Source organism: Dipodomys merriami, unplaced genomic scaffold (assembly GCF_024711535.1).
Source record: "Dipodomys merriami isolate MVZ:Mamm:240054 unplaced genomic scaffold, mDipMer1.0.p SCAF_1, whole genome shotgun sequence".
Lineage (NCBI taxonomy): Eukaryota > Metazoa > Chordata > Mammalia > Rodentia > Heteromyidae > Dipodomys > Dipodomys merriami.
The window spans coordinates 144,658,008-144,685,062 of NW_027202270.1; the positions used below are offsets into that span (position 1 = coordinate 144,658,008).

Genomic DNA, 27,055 nt, shown 5'->3' on the forward strand with positions numbered 1-27,055 from the left:
GTGTGTGTGTGTGTGTTTAATGAAAGCTAAGAGTCTCAAGGAGTTTCCTGCCCAGCCTGGCTTCAAACTGTGATTCCCAGATCTCAGCCTCCCAAGTAGCTAAGATTATAGGCATGAAATAGCAGCACCCCACAAGTCATTTTTAAAAGTGTATAGATGCTTACCTAATATTCCACTAAAAAGCCTTTTTACTAAAAGAAGAAAATGACAGGCTGAGAATGTAGGTAGATCATTTGTTTAGCATGCACCGGCTCTGAGTTTCATCCTTAGCACTGGAAGAAGAAAAGACAGGAGTGTTTTATTTGGTACACTATATGGTACAGTGTGTGCATTTATTTAAAAAAAATTTTAAAGAGGGGTCAGAGTAGGAGTTAGTATGCTTTGTAAACTAATAAACATCTAATGTACTGTGATCAGTATACACCTGTGTGTAATCTCATACCACTTCCTAGGCTGAGGGAAATAGAAGAACGTCTGCATGGATTGAAGGCCTCTTCCATAACACAAGCACCTGCCTTAAAATTTAAGGTAAGGAAAAAGTGATGCAGTTTTCATTATCTCCATATTCCTTGAGTATTTAAATGTGATTTATGGTACAAATTGAGGTTTAATTATGAATGGCTATGGAATACTTACTGTGTATTGGACACTGTTTTCTTAGTTCTGCAAAGAAAAGAATGGACAAAATGGCACTTTGTCCCTGGGGACATGGAATAGTGTATTATAAGTGCCATTAGCCACACACAATGATGTGTGTGTGAGCAAGGAAAGTTTAGGAAATGGCATGGACCCTTGTTCTAAGTAGATTAAATTTGGCCAAGCAAAAGAAGGGAGAAGTACTTTCTGTGTAAAAACAGTATAAAACCAGGTATGGAGGATCGTACTTCATAGTAGTAATCTGGAGTATGGAGGAAGAAAAGTTGAGAAAATACTGTTTTTGTCAGTGGCATGAAAAAAGAAATAGATCAGCAATGATTCCAGGATGGAAAGCTCACAGTTCAATCAAAAGTACTGACCCAACTTGGGTCAGTTTGGCTGGAATTTTCAGGACTCAGTAAAGAGTCTGGGGGAGAGCAGGAGTAAATAGAAATAAGAAATAGGATAGAAATATGGGCAGTGTACCAAAATAGCCTTTTGAAACCAATAGTTTAGGAAAATCTAAAGTGCAGAGTGGTCAACAATGACCACTCTTGGTAAGGATGTTCCTGTAGCTGTATAAACTGACTACATAAAGATGTCATAAGTTTCCAAATGGAACTTATGCATGGCTCTATGATACTGAATTATTTGTTCTAGGAATCTACTGCTGTCAGTGAAATTTAATGTACAGGTAAAGAGGGAAAATGAGCTGGGTGCCAGTGGCTCATACTTATAATCCTAGTTACTCTGGAGACAGTTCTGAGGATTTCAATTCAAAGCCAGCCTGGGCCGGAAATTCTGTAAAAAATAAAACAACCAGTAGTGGAGCTATGGCTAAAATGGTAGAACTCTAGCCTTGTCCATAAAAGCTCAGGGACAATGCCCAACCCTTGAGAAGTGCCAGGTCGAGCATACACACACAAAAAGTTAATCTTTGAGATAAGCCTTTGGTAGGTAGCCTATGCTGACCTCAAACTAAGGATCCTCCTGCATCTGCCTCCAAGATAGATGTGCGCCACCAGTTTGATTCAGGGGAAAAAATGAACAACAACAACAAAAAAGAAAACTTATGGCAGTTCTGGGGACCAAATTGGCAAGCCCTGTACCACTTACACTTTCCTAGCCCCAGGGGAAAAATTAATGGAATTACTTTGATTCTGTCTCTAGAGCTTACAGAATTGTTTTTCTTTTAACTAATAACATATATTTAAAAGCTATATGATAATGTTGTAACAGACTTTTAACGAAGTTGGTCTTTGAAGTTTTCCTGACATAGAATTTGAGTTACATCTCTGCTACCATCATTATGTGATCAAAGTAGACTGTATAGAAGTGATCTGATAGAAGAAGTAAAATCTCCTATTTTGTATGCTGATTTTTTTACTGAAGTGTTTAGGTATGTCCCAGTAAGTGCATTGCTATGTCAGAATTGAATACTATATAACTAGAACTTATGCACTGTACTTGAGTGTCCTTCTGATGCACACATAATCACATGTTGTATAACGTGAGTTTAAATTATTAGAGAAAACACAGAAATCTAATGAACTGTCAAATCATATTTAGGACTCCAGAGTTCTAAAGGAAACAAGTTATTCCATGCCAGTTGCCAAGAATGAATTGACTTTCAGAGTACAGGTGTTAGCCCTGTAACAATTGATCATTGATTCTCAAAAGAGAAGAAGCTGGACATTGTGGCACACACCCTTATGTAATTCTGGCTACTTGGGAGGCTGAGATCAGAATGAGATCAGTGCTAGACCAGCCTAGGCAAAAAGTTTGGTTTAGCTGGGCACTAGGAGGCTAACATCTGAGGATCCAAGTTTGAGGCCAGTCAGAACAGAGTCTGTGAGACTTATTTTCACTAAATCACAAAAAACTGGAAGTGGAACTGTTAAAGCTCCAGCCTTGAGTGAAAAAGCTAAGGGACAGTGCCCAGACCCTGATTTCCAGCCTCACTACCACCAAGAGGGGTTCACAGAAAGGAAATGAAGAGGGAGATACTAACAAGCTTTAGTGTAGAAAGTGGAAACTTGGGGTTGGAGGCATGGCTCAATTGATACGAGCACTAGCCAATGAATGAAAGCAGCAGGTATTAAGTTCAATTTCCTGTCTTCAACTCCCCCCCCCCCGAAAAAATGGTGGGAAACTTCTGTTTGCTCCATACGCATTGCTCTAACTGTAGTCAAATCATTTAACATTTCTGAATTCATTTGTTCATTTATCTCTGAACAAAGGGTTAGACTAAACATCTAAGTTTCCTTTTTACCTTTAAAATCCTGATATCTGTAAACATTACTGAAGCTCAGTCATTACCCCATTGAGTGTGTTCCTCAAACTACAGTTTTACCACAAAGAAAATTTGCTTCTTCTGTGAAGATAAGAATTTAGTGAATTCATAAAGAATTTTGTTAGATAAAAAGTGTGCATGTGAGCCAGGCGCTGATAGTTCATGCCTGTAATCCTAGCTACTCAGGAGGCTGATATCTGAGGATCGTGGTTCAAGCCAGCCGGGGCAGGAAAGTCTGTGAGACGCTTATCTCCAATAAATGACCAGCAAACTGGAAGTGGAGCTGTAGCTCAAATGATAGAGCACTAGCCTTGAGCTGAAGAGCTGAGGGACAGCGCTTAGGCCTAGAGTTCAAGGCCCACGACCGGAAAAAGAAAAAAGAAAAGTGTGCATGAGGCCATGCACCAGGTGTTCACACGTATAATCCTAGCTATTCAGTAGGCTGAGATCTGATGATCGAGATTCAAAACGAGCCCGAGCAGATAAGTCCATGAGACTCTCATCTCCAATTAACAACCAAAAGGTCAGAAGTGGACCTGTGGTTCAAGTGATAGAGCACTAGCCTTGAACACAAAAGCTCATGGTACTGTACTAGACCCAGGCCCTGAGTTCAAGCCCCAAGACTAGCACCAAAAAACAGTAAAAGTAATAAGCCATATGCTTTCCTGCTTCTGTTTTAGTTCATGTGAGTCTGTCCATCTAGTCTATCATTCTAGTATTCTAGTCTCAGCTATGGAAATTCTTTATATTTCATGCTGACAACTGCAAATGCTGCCTTCTCTGAAAAGCCCTCAAGTGGAAGTGTTCCTTTTACCATTCCTTTATAGCACTCCTTCCCTCTGGTGTGCACTCTTCTGTTCGCCTTCTCCCCACCACCCCCAATTGTAAATTTATGAGGCTCTACCTTACTAGTCCCTACCCATTTCAACACTTAGCATATTCACACAAAGCTCAGGAACTTGCTCTGTCTACTCCATGCATTGGTCTGGTATCTCCAGGAAACAATGCACCAATAAATAAAACTTTTTTCTAAAAGTGGTAGCTCAGTAAATCTTTGATTGGTGGATAGAAACACACTATGAAATGTGTTTTCTTCTTATCATCCTTCCCTTCTTATTCTTCAACTTCTCGTGGCTTTAAAGTAATGAAATTCTGCTGGGTGCCAGTTGTTTATTCTTGCAATCCTAACTACTCAAGAGGTTGAGATCTGAGTATTGCAATTTGAAGCCATCCCAGGCAGGAAAAGCCTATGAGGCTCTTATTCCAATTAACCTCCAAAAGGTTGGAAGTAGAGCTGTGGCTCTAATGGTAGAGTGTTAGCCTTGAGCACAAAAGCTGAAGGACAGCACCCAGGCTCTGAATTCAAGCCCTAGAGCCAGCACAAGAAAAAGAAAGAAAACTTTTCGTGGAAATAGATTATTTTAGAATGATTAGTTGGCATGTACTCAAACAATGCAGATATCCTATGGGCATAGTCTAATATACTTAGAGATAATTGTATTTTCATCTTTTAAAACATATTATTCCATGATCCTAATGAAAAATAACATGATGTCTTTCACTTCAGGTTGAGAATTTCTTCTGTATGGGATCCCCACTAGCAGTCTTTTTGGCATTGCGTGGCATTCGACCAGGAAACTCTGGAAATCAAGACCATATTTTGCCTAGAGAGATTTGTAATCGGTTACTAAACATTTTTCATCCTACAGATCCAGTGGTAAGTTGCAATATAGGGGTTTTTTTCCTTAATGTTCTTTTGTTCCTGAAAATCTATGCCAGGGCCGATTGAATTAATGAGTCTGACTTATTTGCAGAAGTTCGTGTTCTTAAAACACTTGTATCTTGGTTTACTAGGATTCATTAAATAAAATACCTTAGAGATAATGTTTATGTTGCATATGTAACATTAGAACATAATATAGAATTATTATCCCAGGACTAATCAAAAAAAATCAGGAGTCTCCTCAATTCCCAGACTTTTGCCATCTTTAATACCAGTAATGTTAGGAACTGTAAGTCTTAAAATTCTGCTTGAAATACTTTGTTTTCTAAAACATACCACTGTATTGAAATGTGTTTGATGAATCCTTTTAAAAATGAATATATTCAGATACCACATATTAATCATGAAAAGGTAAAACTATTTTAACCCAGTACGAGTGTTGAATACTGAATTTTTATATTTGTGTTGTAAATAATGTTTTTAAATGTAAGCACTTCAGGAATCTTGCATCCAGCTATAAACAGGCAAATTCTATTTGAAATTTATTTCCAGTTCTTTGATTCCAGTTGAATCATCTCCTTTCCTTTCTATTCCCTCCTTCCATCTTTCTTTTTTTGTGGTATGGTGCTAAGGTTTGAACTCAGGGCCACACTTGAGCCAACCCCCTAGTCTTCTTTGCTTTATCTTTCAGGCAGGTTCTCATGCTTTTCCCTTGGTCCAGCCTTGGACTACAAAAACCTACATCTTCCTCCCATGTAGCTGGTATCATTTATTGAGAGGCAGGTCCTGTTAACTTTTTTGCTCAGGTTGTCAACCTTTCCACCTCTGCTCCTGTGTAGCTGGGATCACACAAGCCTGCAAAACCAGAACCAGCCAGTTTTCTTCCTCAATTTGGAAGTTGTGAGTCTTTAAAATTTGAGTAGTTATTCAATGTTATACTAGCTAAAGATGTTTGTAAAAACAGGGGCTGAGGACATACCTCAGTGGTTGAATGCTAGCTAAAGACCTTTCAAAAGACTTCACATAATTATAATAAAAGCTACTTTTCAGAAATTTTATACTATTTAAAAGTTTCTTTTTTACTGTTTGTTAGATTCTTTTTTTTTTTTTTTTTGGTCTGGGCCTGTGTGAGGTCTCTGAGCTCTTCAGCTCAAGGCTAGTGCTCTACCACTTGAGCCACAGCGCTACTTCTGGTTTTCTGGTGGTTATTTGGAGGTAAGAGTCTCACAGACTTTCCTACCCAGGCTGGCTTTGAACCATGATCCTCAGATCTCAGCCTCCTTAGTAGCTAGCATTATAGGCATGAACCACCGGTGCCTGGCAAGTAAGTTTTTTTTTTAAGACAAGAAAAATGCTTGGAGAAAAGGTTCTATCTCAGTGATTAAAGTACATGCTTACCCTGAACCCTGAGTTCAGTTCCCTAGTATGACAAAGATAGGTAGATAGGTACATAGGTCAGTAGGTAGATAAATATGGGAGCAAAGCTAATCTAACAAACAAACAGTGAAAAAAGAAACTTTCAAATAGTGTAAATTTTCTGAAAAGTAGCTTTTATTATAATTATATAAAGTCTTTTGAAAGATCTTTAGCTAGCCTTCAACCACTGAGGTATACACTCAGCCCCTGTTTTTACAAACATCTTTAGCTAATATAACATTGAATAACTACTCAAATTTTAAAGACTCACAACTTCCAAATTGAGGAAGAAAACTGGCTGGTTCTGGTTTTGCAGGTTTGTGTGATCCCAGCTACACAGGCAGCAGAGGTGGAAAGGTTGACAACCTGAGCAAAAAAGTTAACAGGACATGCCTCTCAATAAATGATACCAGCTACATGGGAGGAAGATGTAGGTTTGCAGTCCAAGGCTGGACCAAGGGAAAAGCATGAGAACCTACCTGAAAGATAAAGCAAAGAAGACTAGGGGGTTGGCTCAAGTGTGGCCTTAGCACCATATCACAAGACAAGAAAGATGGAAGGAGGGAATAGAAGGGAAAGGAGATGATTCAACTGGAATCAAAGACCTGGAAATAAATTTCAAATAGAATTCTGATAGGCTGTTATATAAAAATGCAACTACACAGTCTTGGCATTTTATAAATCCTTTCTCCTAACTTGAGAGTGAACTTGAGTTCAGAGGTGAATTCTGTGCCTTCTTGGGTTTGTTTGGTGCTGAGGGTTGAACCCAGGGCTCTGCACACAGTAGCACCCAACCACTGAGATATATTCTCAGCCCCTGCAGTTTTTTCTAATGCTTTTTAAATAGTTTGTCAGAACTGTGCAAGGCAGTTTTTACCAACCATCTGTTTTTCCTGAAATCCCACAAGAGCCAGAATGCTAATAAGCACCAAACAGTTGATAAGTGATAGAGAACAGAATCAAAACATTGCCTTTGCTTCTGTGTCATCCCTGTTCACAGTAGCCAAGAGGGCTTTTGTTCACAGCTGATTAATGCTGTCACTATATTGATCTATCTGTAAACTAGATTCAATAAGAAATTAATATATTAAAAATTGTTGTGTTCCAGACCACCATTTACTATGTCAGCTTTATGAGGTTGACATAAATCTAATTGTTAGATGATAGAAGAACATAATAAAAATTATCTTCCCCTGAAAAACAAATCAATGGAAACTATTAGCCAAGACTAACTCCAATTTTTTTCATGATCTCATTATCAAGGATATGGAATTAGACCAACTACAAATTATTAGCTGTGAACAACTAGTAGTACGTGTTTGGAATGTCCATTTTTAAATTCCCTCTCTGAGTTCTGCTTAGCATACAGTAGAATAAACAATGAACAGTTTACCAAAATCCAAGCATTGTGCATTAATGTTGTGTTTCTTTGAATTCTTTTTAAATCAAGGCTTATAGATTAGAACCATTAATATTGAAACACTACAGCAACATTTCACCTGTCCAGATCCACTGGTACAATACTTCAAATCCCCTACCTTATGAGCACATGAAGCCAAGCTTTCTCAACCCAGCAAAAGAATCTACCTCAGTTTCAGAGAATGAAGGCATCTCAACCATACCAAGCCCTGTGACCTCACCAGTTTTACCACGCCGACACTATGGAGAATCCATAACTAACATAGGCAAAGCAAGCATATTAGGTAATTTCTCTTCACTGTTCCTTACCTGACTATATGTACATACTCCATGTGGCAGAGTTGGAGATACTCCATTACCAAACTTCCAACAGTTAGTCTCCGAGGATTAATTACTCTCTGCTTGTTCATAGTCAAGGGCCAAGAACTTTTAAAGGTTATCTGATGAGGTCTTCCAGTTTCAGATGTGAAAAAGCAGGAAGAACAGGCAAGGCATTGTTCTGAGCATCAAGTCCCTTATTTTAATCTTGGCCCTTCCCCTTACTGGGAGACCTTAGGCAAGTTCTGTTGTTTATAATGCTTTACCTCCTCACCTATGAGAGAGAGCCAGGCCTGTATTCTAAAGGTACCCACACACACAGTTCTTTGATCTATTCTAAAAGTCTCTCAGACATTGTGCTTCCTAGGACACTAGCAGAAAGTTTGGCATGTCACTGGAAAAATGTGTCGTTTGAATTTGTCCTTGCCTTTTGGTTACAAGTTGCCTTTACATAAAATGCCTCAAGATGGCACTATTTCACTCCACATTCGGAGGTGGTTTCGATTTTTTTTTTCAACCTGTCCACTCAACTTTAATAGTAATTATATGTAACAATAATGGCTATTTACCCATGTAAGTAACATGGTTCTTTTATCAGAGGTCTTAATCTTGCTAAATATTTCAACTCAATAACAATGATCACTTAAATAGAATAATATCTATTCCTTTGTATTTTTAAGTAGTTGTACAAAGGGATTGCCATTCAACAAACCACGTTATGAATACAGTGCCTCTTGATCAATGTCACTCCTTGATTGTATATTCTTATAAGTTGTATTCTTAGTTTATACAACTTTCCCTCTTTTCAATACTTTTTATTTAGAAACCTACAGTATAAATTATAATTTTCTTATGTCTCCACCCTGGAAAAACATGACTAGGGCCTGGCTCCTCTGCCAGTTGGCTGTAATTATGGGTGTGCTCTTCAGCTTGGAGTGTGGTATGATTCAGCAGAGTGACTACCCTGTTTTGTGAAATGCAGGGGCTGCTAGCATCGGAAAGGGACTTGGAGGAATGTTGTTCTCAAGATTTGGACGTTCATCCACATCACAGCCATCTGACCCATCAAAAGAGTCAATGGAAGACGAGAAGAAGCCAATTTCTTCACCTCCTACTACCACTGTGGCAACCCAGACCCTTCCACATAGCAGTTCTGGCTTTCTTGATTCTGCATGTTAGTTCATACGTTCTTTTAAAAAAAAAAAAAAAAAAAAACTTAAAGGCAAAATAATGTAAGATATCAATACTTGCAGTCAAGTCTCAGATCTGAAGTATATGTTATTGTGCCCTACCACCACCCCCATACTGGAACTTGAACTTGGAGCCTGGGTACTGTCCCTTGGCTTTTTCACTCAAGACTGGTGTTCCACCACTTGAGCCACTTCCAGCTTTTTGCTGGTTAATTGGAGATGAGTTTTATAGACATTGCTACCTTGGCTGGCTTGGAACCACAATCCTCAGATCTCAGCCTCCTGAGTAGCTCAAATTACCAGTATAAACCACTGGTCCCCTGTAACATTAGCTTTTAAAGATGAAGAGAGGGAAAAAACTACTACTTTTTAAGAATCCTTCCCAGAGCTGGGTGCTGGTGGGTCATACCTATAATCCTAGCTATTCAGGAGGCTGAAATCTGAGGATCACTGTTCATAGCCAGCTGGGGCAGGGAAGTTCATGAGACTCTTATCTCCAGTTAACCACCAGAAAACCAGAAGTGGTGCTATGGCTCAAAGTGATAGAGCACTTTGAGGGGGGGCGGGAGGGGGAAAGAGCACAGAGACAGCCCCAAACCCTGAGTTCAAGCCCCACGACCCACAAAAAAAAAAAAAAAAAAACTTTGCAGGTAAATGCTGTTTCCATTTTGCATTTGTGAATGAATAATTAAATCAAGGTGTTATGATATAAAAGGTTTAAAATGCCAACAGTAAGTAAAATCTATTTGGGGTAACTGCCCCCTGGTCTTCTCATATAATTCATATCTATGCTAATTGTAGTCCTGAGACTTTTCCCACAGCTCCCTTCACCCAGCCTATAAAACTTTCAAAGCTTAGCAATTCTAGGTCTACTACTTGGTTTCTCATCCTATCTCAGCTATCTAGTGTGAAGTAGGTGTTCAAGAGATGAGGAAGTGATTGGATAATTAAGCTAAACTTAGCATTAGAATGGAACTTTAATTTTTCCCCAATGAACTTACAAAATTTAAAATCTTGGATAGCTGTGAAACACTAGTACCTTTAGTATGTGTTCTAAGTGTAGGCGTTATTTTAAAGTGTCTAATAAGATAAAACTAATGTGTAAAATCTTAGCTTTTCTATTGACAGATGAGAAGAAACATTGCAAAACTAGCTATTCCCTCTCTGTAACTATAGCGAGAAGGAAACTATCACTAAAAATGTTTAAATAGATTTTAATTTTTTATGGCATTGTCTCCATACTGTGTGTGCTACTCTAAATTTTGAAATCCAACCATCCATAAAATGTATTATAGCTGGGAGCCGGTGGCTCACACCTGTAATCCTAGCTACTCAGGAGGCTGAGATATAAGGATCTTGGTTCAAAGCCAGCCCTGGCAGGAAAGTCTGTGAGACTCTTAATCTCAAATAAACCACTAGAAAACTGGGAGTGGCACTGTAGCTCAAGCAATAGAGCACTCGCCTTGAGCTGAAGAGCCCAGGGACAGCGCCCAAGCCCAGAGTTCAAGCCCAAGACCCACCAAAAAAAAAAAAAGTTTACTATAAAGGAAGTAAGTTTAGGTGTTACAGCCCCAGAGGCTGGCTAGTTCTTCCATAAGGAAGGGTTTGGCATTCCTAGATTGCCAGTAACAGTTTGATCTTAGTATCTAAACACTATGTGGAAAATTCTTTTTAGACTTCAGTATGTATATATGTGTTGGTCTTAGGGCTTGAACTCAAGAGTCTAGATGTTGCCCCTAAGCTTTGTTGCTCAAAGATATCAATTGAGCCACAGCTCAAGTTTTGGTGGATAATTGGAAATAAAAGTCTCACGGACTTCCCTGCCTAGGCTGACTTCAAACCATATCATCCTGAGTTCTCAGCCTTCTGAGTAGCTAGTATTAAACATAAGCCACCAAACCAAGCATCTTTTTAGGTTTTGATATTTGTATAAATCTGTTTTTCTGTGAGTTCCATACTATTACTGACTTAAGCTCTCATTTTATTTCATATTAAAAGTATGATTGTGAATATGTAAAATTCTGCAAAGACATGTAGATGTCAAAGCCTTAACTTCTGAGGAAAAGTAACTTGAAAGAATTTTCTAGGGTAGCAGTTTAAAAATGATAGTTTCTTGTAATACTGTTAATATACAGCAGTGATACTGATAAGCAAAAAATTGAAAGAGCAAGAAGAGCAGAATAAGGAGTTGAGCTCCAGAAAAAGAGTAATGAAAACACATATAGAATCTCTTGGTTTGACGGAAGAAAACTTGTTTTGCTTGCTATTATGTTAATTCCAAAATGATAATATGAAAAGCTATTTTTCCTAGAACAGTAGTAGTGGAAGATCTAATCTTCACAAAACATATGTACTAGGCAAGTACTGGGCCATTGAACTATACCCCTTGCCATATCCTCTCTCATTCTTGCATGTAAATTATTTGCTAGTCCTAATGATAAATTTGTCAACCATAGTCTCAACTAAATCTGAGCTGATCATGTCTTTGTTTTATATGTGTGTGTGTGTGTGTGTGTGTCCAGATTGAGCTATAACTATTAAAATTGTATTCCTGCTTTAGTAAATTTTTGCAATTTAAATGAAATCCTCAAGATTTGCTATACTAATTATTTTACTGCTTCAATAATATATTCTTCTTTGTAATTCTTAGATCAATTCTTTATATCATAACTTCTATCTTGACAATATCTTAAAAATCATAACGCTGTTCTGCCTTAAATCATCTTATGAAATTTGGTCATTGTGACTAGGTGGCTGGCTTCCTTCCTTCCTTTCTTTCGTCAACTCAGCTTTGATTCCCTCGGTTCTGGATATCCCCTACTCTGGAGCCACTGTCTCGATTCTCTCACTGTCTGAGGCTAAGAAGGACCTGGCTGTGCCTTCATGATCAGTCAGCCTTTGACTCTTTGAAGAGTGTTGAACTCTTTATTTTCATCAAGTTGGTATGCCTTATGTAACTAGTCTTCATTTCTCTTGAAAAGTTTCAGAGAGTTTAAGGTTTCATTCCCTATGCCCTTGTCTATAACATATTAGTGGGTTAAGATTAAATTGGCAAATTTAGGAAATATCTAGGTATTAACAGATTATAACATATATACTTCTAAGTTTAATTATGCTTACATTTTCCATGAAAGAGCTTGTTACAAAAAAAAAAAACCAGTGAGTATACATTTTTACAATACTGGAGCTTGAACCCAGAGTTTAGTGGTTACTAGGCAAGGATTCTAACCATGCCTCCAGCAGGACTGTACTTCTTTATGTATTCTAGACTTAGCCAGCTTAATTAGAAATATATTATTCTAAAATTTGGCCACTGCAGCATTGAAGGCCATTTTTAACCATCAGCCTCATCTTTACAGCATCTTGTTTGTTTGTTTGTTTTCACAGATTTCAGACTTCAAGAATCGTTCTATTATCTCCCACAACTTCTTTTTCCGGAAAATGTAATGCAGAATAAAGATAATAGCCTCGGTATGGTATATGTTAGGAATAGCACTCAGTATACTATAAAAAAAATCTAAGAATTCTGCTCATTTAAAAAAAATTGGATCAGTTTTTATATAAAATAGCCATTTAATGTGCTAAAATATATGATCCTCATGTATTTTTCTACTAAGAGTGAACCTTAGAGAGTCAAGAAAGGCATTAGGCCAGTTTATTTTCCTAAAGGCTTCAAAAAGAGGTTCATTATTCTTTAAATGTAATATACTTAACAATATAAAAAAAACCTCATTTCAAGTCATTTCAAATATTAACACTTAGGGTTACAGGTTTTTTATAGCTGATAACTGGTTCCAATACAAATATTTAATGTACTTTATGGGGATAAATCTACTTTAAGAAATAGTATTATTGAATACGAAAGGTATTTTCCATGTTTCTAGTTTTAGCCTTCTTTAAATGTATGACTAAAGGACTAATTCTTTTTTAATTAGTGTTGAGAATGGCATGCAGGGTCTTGGATTCTACTCATCTAAATCCCCAATTTCTTAAGGATTAATCTTAACAGTTTAAATTTGTTTTTATAAATAACTTTTTTTTTTTTTTTTCCAGTCGTGGGGCTTGAGCTCTGGGCTTGGGCACTGTCCCTGTGCTCTTCAGCTCAAGGCGAGTGCTCTACTGCTTGAGCCACAGTGCCACTTCTGCTTTTCTGGTAGTTTATTGGAGATAAGAGTCTCATAGACATTACTACCTGGGCTGGCTTTGAACCGTGATCCTCATATCTCAGCCTCCTCAGTAGCTAGGATTACAGGTGTGAGCCACCGGCACCCGGCCATAAATAACTTTTTTTCACAGCTTCTCTCTCCTATTTTTAATAGTGGAATTTATCTTTAGTGAGAAAAAGTTTTTCAGGGCTTTTTGTGGATATTTTAACTATATTTAATTTATAAAGTTTATTTGATAATATTTGTTGTTGTTTTGACGTGGTATTAGTTTGGGGTTTTTGTTCTTTTATGTAAGGTTATGTAAGGTTAGCCCAGGCTAACCCTGAACTCATTTTTAGTGAGAAGGGAACTTAATCTTCTCATATATTTCTCCTGCAGTAAACCAGCCTTACATTTCCAAGTCATCCTTACACCCTAGCAGTTAGACCACAGAGCATATCTACACTCAGAAGGTTCAGTTGGCAAAATTGATATGGCTCTCGTTTGCTCTTTCCTTGTTTGACTTATCCAATTACTCTATTAAATGTTTTTCATGTGTCAAGATATACCATGGTAGTCACTAGAAAAGATACCGAGAAGACACAGATTTCAGTACTGCCCATAAAGTTGCTAAGAAACTAAATGTTTTGTAGGGAGCATATGTTCTAGTAGAGAAGGAAGATAATTATATCATTGTATGGTAGTATGAGCCACATAACAGAGTTCCAGGTGAAAAGACTTGTCAGTTCTGAGGAATGAGAAATTGCTTTCACCTGAAAAATTGCTTTCACATCATAAAATAATTGAGATGTAGACTTCTAAAGATGAAAAGATACTGCAGGGAGAAGGACCACAGGGGGGTAATGCCTGTGTGATATGAAAAACTCTTAAGTTTACTTGAAAAGAACCTCAGAGAAGTGGAAGGGAAGAGTTCTGAATATTATTGGAAATGTTAGACCAGATTGTAGAGGGTCTTAACAAAAGTGGCCATTTTCTGAAGTTTTTTATGATACAGCGCTCATCAGTCATCAGCTATTTGAAACATGGGTATCTTCTAGGATAAAATTGACAGAAATGACACCTGATTATAAAATGTATTTTGGAACTTTTGTTACTATTTTAAGTCAAGAATAGTTAGAGAATGTTGTTAAATATTTTTGGAACAATGATAATTCACAAGTTGTGAATATTCCTTTTCCAATACCAAGCCATATCAGAAGTGTAGCTGCTCTGAAGCAAGACAGAACTAAGTGATACTGAATCATCTTTCTTCTGAATGAATCACAAATCATCTAGAAGCATACATTATCCTTTGCGAGTACATATATTTCTAAAGCCAATGTCCTACAAATATGACCAGAATTACAAATAAGGTGTTTTATAAGAGTCACTACATTTTTGAAATTTTTTTGTCCAGGAAGGTTGAAAGGCTTCTATTAAATATAAGAAACATGTTCAGGGGGCTGGGAAGGTGGCTCAGTGGTAGAGTGCTTGCCTTACATGCATGAGGCCCTGGATTCAATTTCTCAGCACCACATAAACAGAAAAGGCCAGAAGTGGCGCTGTGGCTCAAGCGGCAGAGTGCTCACCTTGAGCTGAAGAGCTGAGGGACAGTGCCCAGGCCCAGAGTTCAGGTCCATGACTGGCAAAAAAAAAAAAAAAAGAAAAACAAAAACATGTTTAGTTAGTATACATTATACTTACCAAGACGCTTATTTTATATTCATGTATGTTATTTTCAGTTTCATATTCATGTTGACAGACCTCATACCCAGAATTCTCTAGTGAAAGTGCATTACTAACTAGATGGCTCACCTTCATGTATAGAGATTACCAACACAATGATTTGGGGAATAGGGAAGGAAATATGCCATATATATGACTCCTCAGAAAGAAAATTATATATGTTAGTATAAGCAAAGAGCAGATGTCTGTGACTAAACCACAGCTTTTCTTAGCTTTAATTTTCTTAAACTTTTTTTTAATTTAATTTTATTTTATTTGTGAACATACTGTACAGAAGAGTTACAATTACATGGGCAGGATAATGCGTACATTTCTTACCAAGCATTGCAGCCTCCTCCTTTGTTTACCCTTCACATCCCTTCCCAGCCTCCCCCCTCCCCCCCATAATTTTCTTAAACTTTTAAGAACCACATTGTCTTTGTAGATGAAGAACTTTTAGCATTTCTGCATTTGAAAGAGGGCAAAAAAAAAATATTTATCATCATCTGTCCTTAAAGTGGGAAAATTGCCAGCCCATGTTCACTTTTGGTATTGTAATAATGGAAAGGCTTTAATTACATCTGAACCTTGGCCAAGAGTGTATTTCACATCACACAGAGAATGGTGCTGCTCCTTAGACCATAATTCTCTTAAGGATTCTTGATGCACACAGAAGAGAGGAAGGAGAGGATGTACCAGGCCACCTAGTTTTCCACCTGTCCTTCCAATTACCAGCATAAATGTGCGGTAACAGCACTGACAGCCAGACTGCAGGAAGTAAATCTTTTAAGGGAGATGAAAGACTAGAACAGGTTCATGAGGAAAAAGCTGGCTATCTCATTTCTTTCCAATGTGTTCCACCAAAGACAGATGGAAAAGGATAGGGAGAGCCAGTCTTGTTAATATAATTAAAGTCCCAATGGGTGGTAAAAGTGATAATGGCATGTAATAGGAAAGTAATTTAATGTCTGAGTGTCCACTCTGAAAGGCAGTGTTAAAGACAGTAGCATGTTAAATATGAGTAAATTTCTGGAACACAAGATCAAAGTGGTGCTGTCAAATAACACTTGTTATAACAGGAAAAATCTGGCTATTAAGTTTCAGCTGAATAGTTTTAGACTAGGGAAGTAAGTTCTTCAAAATCTTTACCAACCTTAACATAGGTTACTCTCTTTTCTGTTTCCTCTTTTCTTCCTATAAGCAACTTCTTGGTTTCTCTTCCTTGTGCTTGAGAATTCGTTTTTTCTCCTTTTCTCATCTGCCAGTCTGTTGTAATTATTGAATGTGCCTAAAATCCAGTGCATAGCTTCATAGAAGAAAAAATATCAAAGATTAGAAGTTCTTACCTCACAGGTCCAATGGATTCCAGCTATTTCTGACTTGTTTTTTAACTTGTTTTAACTATGGGAAAAAATTAATGTAGTCAGAAGATGTTTGTAAACAGCCTTTGTAGTCTATAAGTTATTAGAGCCAGATAGGCATTATATTACTTTAATGTAAACCTCCCCTAAAAATCCATGGATAAATCCTTGAATCTTCTTCATCAAAGAAGCATAATTGAATAGAAAATAACTAAAAGCAGTTTCACATTGCAAAGTGGTATTACCACAAAATACCTGCTTAAAAATTTGTATTAACTAATCGCATGTATTATTTCCTAGAGTGATAGGATTTTCTATGTGTGTCTGCCAAATTCCCAGCATAAAAGCAAAACCCAACTTTTCACTCCAGCCTTCTTGATTTTTGCTGGATTTTGCACTTCTTTCGCATTTCAAACAGAGAAGAGACTTCAAGTATCTAGTAGTGTTATGGGCATTTTTGTCTTGTTTATAAGGTAGACCCTACAAAATACTGTTGGAATAAAGGACTTGACCTATAACTGTGCTGTCCTCAAACAATTGAGACAGAACTTGAGGGGGAAGAGCTGGCTCACTGACAGTTCTTAAAGATCAAAATGTCTTTCGTTAAAGCAATATCCTACTATATACCCAGGCTGGCTTCAAATTTACAGTCCTTCTGCTGCTACTTTCTGAATGTTGAGATTATAGGCATGGCCACCATATTTTGCAAGTATTATTTCTAATAATCTATTAAATGAATCCAGTAAAAATCTCTTAGAACTGTCTAACGAGCACTTGAACAACCCAAGCTCATGTCAGACCCCTCTGAATTGATTCAGGCAAGTATGTATGGCGGTTATGTAAGGACTTTCAGCCTAATGAAGAAGATATTCTTGGACTGCAAAAAGATGGTGACCTTAAAACAGATCCACCACAGAACCCGCTGGCATATAGGGGCCTCCTAACTAGGAAGTCTTGAGTGATCTGTTCCATTCCATTACTTTTGCAAACCTGGACCATAATTTGTAAGGGTGGTGTTTTCCTTAACAGATTAAGCACAAAGGTGGAAATGCTAGTATTTAAGCTTAAGGTTTTTGGCAGGAGGGTTTCCCTCCAGAACTATGCCACTGTACTAATTTTCCTTCTTTATTATTGCCTGTTGGCTTAGCAGACAAAGAAGTGGACTCCTGAGCTACTAAGCCTCTTTTGAGTATCCCATGAGATAAGAATAAAAATTCTCTCTAAAAGGGCATGGGCGATTAGAAATTTGTTTCCATCATCTGTACCATCGTATCTTAATGTAATCCTTACTCAATCTCTCTTCTTTGCAGTGGAATTGGATCAAAGGATTGATTTTGAGCTCAGAGAAGGCCTTGTGGAGAGCCGCTATTGGTCAGCTGTCACGTCGCATACTGCCTATTGGTCATCTTTGGATGTGGCCCTCTTTCTGTTAACCTTCATGTATAAACATGAGCACGATAATGATGCAAAACCCAATTTAGATCCAATCTGAACTCTTGAAGGACATTAATGGCCCAAAACTGATTTTTTTTTTCTGTTAAAATGTGTATGTCAAGATACGGAGATTCCAGGATTAAGTATGTTCCAGTTTTGTTTAGGGAAAGAAATGTTTGAATTTAAAAGCACTTTATTTTTTAAAAAAGAAAACAAAATTTCAGTCTAAAACAAGTTACTTATAGTTTCCATCATTTTGAGTATCAGTCACTGCACAGAAAGTGCAGTGATTATCAACCACAGGAAGTGACACAACACCCGGTGTGAGGAAGGCTTGGATGAACTGTGTGTAGTTACCATCACTACCTAATTTCTGCAGAGTATAAAGATGTACTGATGCTTTGAAGTCTCATACATAAACCTAAACCACTGTAGGTCCACAATGGCAACGGTCCAGTGGATCCTAGCTAAAGATTGCAAGTGGTATCATTGTTGAGATTTCCATGAAAGTTTCCACAATTCTTTTGAAAGACTATAACAGATTTTAAATGTTTTAAAAGTCTAATGCTAAAACAATAATTGAACTACTGTATTTATAATTTATTATTGACTAAATGCTTTATTTCACCATTTGAAACATTACATTTTTTAATGTTTCCTTTGAACAAACTTAAGAACCACATTTATTTTCTAGAGTATGAAGACCCCTTTTCTCCATCTTTGTACTCTTCAGATGAATATATGACACTGTGGCAGAGTCAGTATTTTTTTTCCATTAAAAACTTGTGGCTTCACACATTAGTTCACTTATTTTAAAATAAAGATGAACTTTTTATTATGTCATATGTATCTCAGAGAAAGCTAAATTTTTTCTAAGCTTGACAGAGTACTCCACGGAGGGTACATTTCATCAACTTTACTAGAAAATTAGAAAACACCTTTGGAATAGGAAATACGACAAGTATTTCAAACACATTCATATTTGTGTGCCAAACAGTTAAGATGAAGCACTGGAGTGCCACTCACATGTTATCCTGATGTGATGAAGAAAGCATGGGAGCCCAGCACAAGTGATGCGGCTGGGTGCTGCCAGGCTTGCCTTGGTGTCATTGTCTCCACAGTGCTTTCATCTGAGGAGCTCAAAGTGCTTTAAGGGGTCCCTTCAGTAATCCGTATACTAGCTCCTAGAGGTAAGTAAATGAGTGTTATTGCCCTGTAACACATTATTGCATCGAGGCACCAAGACGTTTCGTGCCTGTGTTAGATCACGTAGCATAATCAGCAAAGCTTGGATTGAAGCCAGACCTCCATGTGATGTTTAGTGACTGGTGATTCACATGTGACTTGTGGACTGCAGACAGCGGAAAGTGAAGAAACAATCAAGAAACCAGTACGTTACCCTCCATGTGTGCTCTCGGGCTCTCACACACAGAGTTCCGTGGAGCGGGGTTAAGTAGCCATCTCTGCCACAGCAGCCCTCACTTCTGAGTGGTGTCCACTAGGTTCCACTGAAGGTGCTGTCTTTACTTAGCTTTAGCTCACAAAGAAGAAATCATTTCTTTTCTGGCAGTACTGGGGATTGAACTCAGAGCCTTGTGCTTGTTCCACAAGCACTCTACCACCTGAGCCATACCCCCAGCGCTGCCCGGAATTTCTTAGCTTCCCAGTAATCATTGTCAGATGGGAGGAGCGTTGGCCAGGCACCCATCCCCCCTGCTCCTTTCTTAATAATGCAGTAGAGACTGGCTTGCCTTCTAGATTCTACTCCACACCATCAGTACTGTTGGCTGTTTTGGCCTTCCATTGAATTTGCACAACATAAAGAGCACTTTTTAGTGTTTAAAAAATTCTTAAGTCCCCCATGACCAAGTACATGACTCACTAAGAAACCCTTGCTATAAAAGGCTTTTGATGAGATCTTAGCAAAGCTGAAGCAATCTCTTGAATTTAGAGATTCCTAGGAACTCAGGTCATTTTCATAACCTGTTTATTTTGTAGGTCTAATTTAGTTCTCAGGAAAATTAAACCCATGTTGTATGACTGTATCATTAAGGGTACTTGAACATATGTTGCTGTAGGTGGTATGACACTCAAATGCCTAAGAACTGGAAGGATTCCTCCTCAACCACTGGAATGTGAAGAGACCATTTTACCTTAAAAGAATGGAATCCCATGAAGCGTTTTCATTTCATACCATTGAGTAAAAAGAAAAGTATGTTCCCATGCCCAAAAAGAATATATGTGCTTCCTTTTCTTCATATTGAGGAAACAAATTGAATTCTTGGAAAGAGCAACATTCAATTTCCCTCCCCTTTCAGAATAGATGTTCTGAATTACTGAACCAGTGTGTTTGTTTCTAATTCATTATTTCATTAACAGAGATGGTGATTTTGGATTTACAATGCTCTTGTTTTGTGTCTCTGCATGTGATCATGGGATGTACTTGTATATACTCAAGTAATATTCAGAGTGTGATTCTGGCTCGATTTAGAAGCTAAGTCAGTTTCTGAGTAACATTTTGCAATTTTATTCAGCAACTACTAAATTGGCCAAAAGAAGTTCTGTTTTTGATACTATTAAAATTTTATTCTCTACTTTGTGTACCTGCAATGATTCTCTTGAGTAGTTCTGATTCTTTCATTCAACTTCAATCCAGCAAAGTTCCCAGGTGTTACAGAAAGTTAGAATAAGAAGAGTGTTGCTTTATTTTTTCCTTTAAAACTAGCCCAGGGTTTTCATTTGTAATTTTATTTTTAGGATTAATTTCCCTTATAACCCAATATTAACTGTCTTTAGGGAATAATTACAAAATGACACTGGATTTTTCAGTCACTACTCTTGTATGATACAAGCCTTAGGAATTCCATTCTTCTTTCTGTCAGTATCTGCCTTTTTTTAACTTGCATCAAAGACCTCTCACACACAACTTTCAACAGTCTTTTTCTCTGCTGTGTTCCTTCCTATTTATAAGATATTTTAGCACACCATACATATCCCAGAGTGGACATAAGAGGAAAAATCATACAGTGGACTAGCACTGCTGTTCATTCCAGTGATGTACCAAGAGTTTGCACTGTGAGCTCCATGGAAGAAAACTGGTTCCATTCCTTACCAGTTTGCTTGCTAGTTCTTTTTGGCTACTAATGAATAAGACACCTGAGAAATGGAGAAAAGTAACCAGTATATATCTTTTTGAGGAGGCAGTACTGGGAATTGAGTCCAGGGCTTCATGCTTGCTAGGCAAGGGCTCTTGTCACTTGAGTAAGTGTGTATCTTGTTTTTGAATAATCTTTCAAAACTATAGAAATGAAGCTAACAGGCTGGGAATGTGACTTAGTGGTAGAATGCTTGCTTGCCTAGCATGCAGGAAGCCTTGGGGGTGATTCTTCAGTACCACATACACAGAAAAAGCCAGAAGTGGGGCTGTGGCTCCAGTGGCAGAGCACTAGCCTTGAGCACAAAATGGCTCAAGGACAGTGTCCAGGCCCTGCGTTCAAGCCCCAAGACTGGCCAAAAAATAAAGGAGGACAGAGCTAAAAAGAATATACAATCATACACTAGAAAAAGAAACCAGACTTTTTGTAAACCGTTGGGCATGTGCCTTCCAAGGTAGTTCTTGTTTTCTGTCTTGTTCATGCTGTGCTGTCATCCCTGAGCCTCAAGCCTGGTACTCAGGCTAAAAAACATGGGTGAAGCCGGGCGCCGGTGGCTTACGCCTGTAATCCTAGCTACTCAAGAGGCTGAGATCTGAGAATCTCAGTTCAAAGCCAGCCTGGGCAAGAAAATCAGTGAAACTCTTATCTCCAATAAACGCTAGAAAACCGGAAGTGGGGGCAAGTGGTAGAGCATTAGCCTTGAGCTAAAGAGCTGAGGAACAGTGCTCAGGCCCAGAGTTCAAGCCCCACGACCAACAAAAAAAAAAAAAGAATTTCATCTCTTTTCCCCTCCCCCCCAAAAAACACTGGGGTTGGGACTCAGGACCTTGAACTTGTAGGCAAGCACCTCAAGTAAGCTGCACCTCCAACCCCTGAATCTTGTCACAAGAGGACTCGTTAAATTACTCGTGGGTTCTGTCATCCTATTTCAATCCTCAGTGAATACTTGGTGAATATTTTTTAGTTACCTTTTAGTTGCACAAAGGTCAACATGTCAGATTATGAATATATCTTAGCCAGGCACCAGTGGCTCACATCTATAATCCTAGCTACTCAGGAGGCTGACATCTGAGGATTGCAGTTCAAAGCCAGCCTAGGCGAGAAGTCTGTGTGACTTTATTTCCAATTATCCAAAAAGCAAGAAGTGGAGGTGTGGCCAAGTGGTAGACCATTAGCCTTGAGGGGAAAAAAAAAATGTTCAGGAACAGCTCCCAGGCCAGCACCAAAAACAAAAAAAAAAAAAAAATGGTTTGTGATAGCTTTCAAAGAGCCTTGAACGGATTTGTGTGGATTTTGTAGATTCTTAACAGTCTAAACCTGTTTTGTTTTCACATAGCGTTTAACTTGACACAGTGAAGGCCATGAAAAGTAAAGAGATAATAAACTCAATGTAAGAGTAAGTGTATGTTGACAACGGAGGAAGTGAAGTCCCGAAGGAGAAATACTGATAGTAAAGTTAAAAACCTAGATGGGAGGGGGGCGGGGAGGACCATTTTCCAAAGCATGGTCTGCAAAGGCTGAGTGTTATACCAACTTAGAATGCCAAGTCTGAAAGGTTCCTAACTGGCAGGACTTTGGGAACCTAAGCTACTTTAAATGAAGTACAATCTAGTGCTGCTGCAAGAGACACGTTGCAAACTTACCTAGCCAGGAATCATTTCATTTGTACTGGACCTAAAGATCTGCTGGTTACAGGGCCACATAGATTGGTCCGTTCTGTAATCTCAGCTTCACGGGAAGCAGAGATGGGGAAGATCATGGCTCCGGGCCAGCCCTGTCAAACCGCTGACAAGATGTCAGATGTCATCTGAGTAAGTCAGGCATTGTAGTGCCCATGTGTGATCATAGCTACTCAAGAAGCATGGATAGGTAAGTGCTGAGTGTTTGGATTACATTTAACTCTGGTACTTAGTTTTACCTCCTGGTGTCATGCCTTCATTTTACAAGAAAAATCCCATCCTGGACAACCACATGGCTAATCTGACAGAATTAGAACCTAGTTTCTCTGCCTGTTTTATACCAGAACTCTTGTTTCCCCTAATAGATAGGAAATTCCTAAGGGCAAAAATCTCCCTGTCTTTTTGTCTCTCCACACACACACAGGTCTTGCCTATTAACTTTCAGCATGCTGGTGACAAACATCAGTAGATTTCAGTTTACTAGTTCATCTCCCTCCTTTCAGGCCCTCATGAGTATCATGCCAGATCTCCACTTCTGTGTGTGCCTAGATTCAGAATACAAAGCAGACTCAGGATAAGCCAGGCACTGGTGGCTTATACCTTAAATCCTAGCTACTCAGGAGGCTGAGATCTGTGGATCGTGGTTCAGAGCCAGCCCGGGCAGCAAAGTCTGTGAGGCTCATCTCCAATTAACCACCAGAATACAGGAAGTGGAGTTGTGGCTCAAAGTGGTAGAACACTGGCCTTACGCAAAAAGAAGCTCAGAGATAGCTGCTGGGCCCTGAGTTCAAGCCCCATAACCACCAAAAACAAAGGGAGGCAGGGGTCCTACGGGGCAGGAGAGGGATGCAAAACAAGTGAAAAACCTAGAAAGGTTTTTTAAATTAATTTTCCATCCTAATGACACATGCAAACATGTTAAGGAAACAAGTTACAGTGGTAAATATTTACTACTCCTTTCCTTCCTGTAGTGTTTATATGTTGACTATCAAGACACAGCAAGGAGGCCACTTCTGAAATTATTTCAACAGTCAACTCATGGAAATTGAAAAGTGTGTGTGTGTGTGTGTGTGTGTGTGTGAAAAATAGTCTCTTGGCAGATAGCTTGTGTGAGCTTTCCTCTGCCTTTGTGTTGGGAAGGGTGGGGGGCAGGTGTACACATGGAATTATCTGTTACCTTCTGGTTTTTCACTCATGTGTAAGAGGGTATATCTTGCTACTTTTCTGCCATTGGTTGTAAGGATATCCTGAGGCGGCATCCTGAGGATGATAAGTCTTCTATTGGAGTAAGAGGAAAACAAGTTCATTGGTCTTTAGAACCATTGGGAGATGGGCTCCAGAACCCACACAGATTCCAAACTCTCTAGATGCTCCAGTCTCTTATATAAAGTGGTGTAATATTTCACAATAAGCTATGCACATCCGCCTGTGTACCTCACCTCCTCTCTGAGTTATTTATAAATCTTAACCGCATAAGTGCTATGGAAACAGCTGTCACTCTGTCTTGTTTGGGGAATGGTAGCCAAAAAGTCTGTATATGTTCTGTACAGGTGTGTGGATTGTTTTCAGTTGGGGGTTTGCATGCAAGAGTACTATGGCTGAACACTACTGTAATGCTGGAAGACACCAAGTGTCTAGCAGATGCCTCAGACCACACCCACATCCTTTAGCTACTTCATCTCTAAAAGCATTTCATTGATTCCCTATGAGCTTTCCAACAGAAAAATAACCATTTTCTGCCTCCTACACTGACATAATGAGTCTCTACTATGCCAGTAAAAGTCTGGTGGTGGGGCGGTTTTGGCTCTTTCTCAGAAATAGCTACTATGACTTGTCCTTTGACTTTCTTTCAACCTATAGCCTCATGCTGTCTCAGTACTATTGGTTACTACAGTAATGACTCTGAAAGTGGGCTTTTTTCCTTTTTCCTTTGTGACTTCTGGTTTTTCCAAAGCCATGGCAGGATCATTTTCTCAGACTCTTCCATTTTACAGGAGCGTTCTTGATCCTGTTTCATCTCTGCACAAATGAGTTCACATGGCAGAAAGCAAGACTTGTATGCTAGCATGGTCCGTTTCTGATTTTTCTCCTCTGGAGCTGGAACATGCACATTCAATAATGGAAAGCTTATGAAGACTGAAATGCTGAAATCTACTTTCCTGACAATAACCACTCTACCCTTCCTGCCTGGCTAGAACTCATCATACAGATGACTTGGGCCACTCTCACAGCCCTTTTTTAAAAGCTTTAGATATTTGTGTGTTTGTAAATCACATGCCTTTTTTCACCCAGGAACAGCTTTGGACCACCATCTTCCCAATCTTTGCTTCTTGAGTGGAATTACAGGTATCAGACACCATACCACACACCATAATTTCTTACATAGGAGTAAAGTAGCACTAGAAAGGACTCATCGTACTCCCTCGGTTGAAGAAGCCAGAAAGTGTTTCATGTTAAAATCATAATCAACTTGAAACCTTATAATAGTGTGGTCTTTTCCAGAATTTAAACCCTAAATTTTTTTCAGACAGTTCTCCAGAATCATATCTGTAGAATGCTCATACATGTTTTATGTAGACAGAGATAAAGTCAATGCATTCAATCCTCAGAGCTGCATTGGTCTTTAAGGCCTCCATAAAATCATATGTTAAAAATTGTCACCAAAAGAAAGGGTAGGCCAATTGCTGGTGGCGCACACTTGTAATCCTAGCTACTCAGGAGACAGAAGATTGTGGTTCAAAGCCAGCTAGGGCAGAAAAATACCTTAAGTAAAGCAGTGGCTCAAATGGTAGAACCTTAGCCTTGAGCAAAAAAAAAAAAGCTCAGGAACAGCACCCAGGGCTGGTGCACACACGTGTGTGTGTGTGTGTGTGTGAGAGAGAGAGAGAGAGAGAGAGAGAGAGAGAGAGAGAGAGAGAGAGAGTATGTGCACGCATGCACACATATACCCACAATTGTAATTCCCTCTAGTTTAAATCAATCAGGTTAAACTTTTTTTTGTTGGTCATTGGGCTTCCTTAGCTAGTTTAATCAAGACTAGTACTTTGAGCCACAGCTTCATTTCTGATTTTCTGGTGGGTACTTGGAGGTAAGAATCTCACAGACTTTCCTGCCTGGGCTGGCTTTGAACCTTGATCATCAGATCTCAACCTCCTGAGTAGTTAGGATTACAGGCATAAGCCACCAGCACCTGGCCAAGGTAAGCACTTCTCTGAGAGGCTCATCAGACTTTGATTTCCATTTATTAGAGATTCACTGAATCTTGAAACTGCAACATTTCATAATTTTTTTATTTTTTGTATCAATTTTTCTTATTGTGAAAATACTGTACAGAGGGGTTACAATTACATGGGCAAGATAATGAGTACATTTCTTATCAAGCATTGTAGCCTCCTCCTTTGTTTCCCCTTCCCATCCCATCCTCCCCTCACTCCCCCACCCAACCCTCCTCCCCACCTACCAAAGTTGTAAGTTCGTTTTTGACATAATGACTTGTACGTCTCATTGTTGCAATGGGTCCACCTGTATCCCTATTTAAACAATTTGTTTTTTCCCTTCCCCTAACAAATTATACCAACATCAAATACAGTGAAAGCAGGGATTATACCGTTGGAGAGGGACATACAAAGCAACAAAGAAATAATCTTATAAATGTGTTAGAAACAATTGCATGAAAGAAAAAAAACATTTGAGTACATATCTTAGGGTTCATTTCCCTAACATCACCTTATCTGACCTTTTTGCTTGACTCAGACATACACTAGTTATTGCAAATAAGGGAAACCATGGGACCTATGTTTCTTTGAGCCTGGTGGAACCAACCCAGATGCCCCTCAGTAGATGAATGGATCAAGAAAATGTGGTATATATACACAATGGAATTCTATGTCTCCATCAGAAAGATGACATTGCCCCATTTGTTAGGAAATGGAAAGACTTGGAAAAAATTATATTAAGTGAAGTAAGCCAGGCCCAAAGAAACATTTCATAATATTGAAGGCGAATTTCACCTCAAAAGCAGTCATGCTGGTAAAATGTATTCCTCTGATAACCTGGTGAGACAAATTCTATCAACAACAACAAAAAATCACAAATTCGTGTTACATCATGTTCCTAGACTTGAAAAATGCCCTTTCAACTTTACATATGCCACAGGCCTATTTGTCATTACACGTTTGCCGCCTCTGTCATTTCTCATATGTAGATAGTATTTGTAGTCTAAGGCATTGCCATCATGGTGGGAATAAAGGCAAGCGGTGGAGAGCACCATTGCCTGCTCAGAGAGCGCTAAGCTTACAGTTTGAGCAATGTTCATAATGGTCAACATAGCAGTGAGTCATTCACTTGAGTGGCTATCTGATCCACTGCTCATCTGGATCCTTCTAACTAGCCAAATTTCACAAACTACTCAATACCTTGGTAATTATTTCATCATCCATATGCCTTTCATTTTATTGCTTAGAATTTGCCCCCTGCCCTGAGTTTTTGCATTTAGCCTTTGTCCTCTTCTTTGGTGGTCACTACACAGGCTAAGCATTCATTAGACTATGCACCAGATTCT

At 38.7% G+C, this 27,055-nt stretch overlaps 1 protein-coding gene across 8 annotated transcripts in view; it reads left to right on the plus strand.

The window, feature by feature from the left end:
* Window positions 1-20,270, plus strand: part of Ddhd1 (DDHD domain containing 1) — a 69,769-nt gene extending 49,499 nt beyond the window's left edge. For 4 of the 8 annotated variants that reach the window (XM_070033100.1, XM_070033121.1, XM_070033107.1 and 1 more), the window contains 6 exons: window positions 453-528; window positions 4,497-4,646; window positions 7,519-7,771; window positions 8,788-8,979; window positions 12,383-12,466; window positions 17,537-20,270. In XM_070033100.1, the coding sequence (XP_069889201.1) occupies window positions 453-528; window positions 4,497-4,646; window positions 7,519-7,771; window positions 8,788-8,979; window positions 12,383-12,466; window positions 17,537-17,718 (937 nt within the window). In that variant the 3' untranslated portion in view covers window positions 17,719-20,270. The remainder of the gene's footprint in view (window positions 1-452; window positions 529-4,496; window positions 4,647-7,518; window positions 7,772-8,787; window positions 8,980-12,382; window positions 12,467-17,536) is intronic. The other 4 variants (XM_070033114.1, XM_070033138.1, XM_070033129.1 and 1 more) reach the window with 1 other exon arrangement.
* Window positions 20,271-27,055: the final 6,785 nt, after the last annotated feature.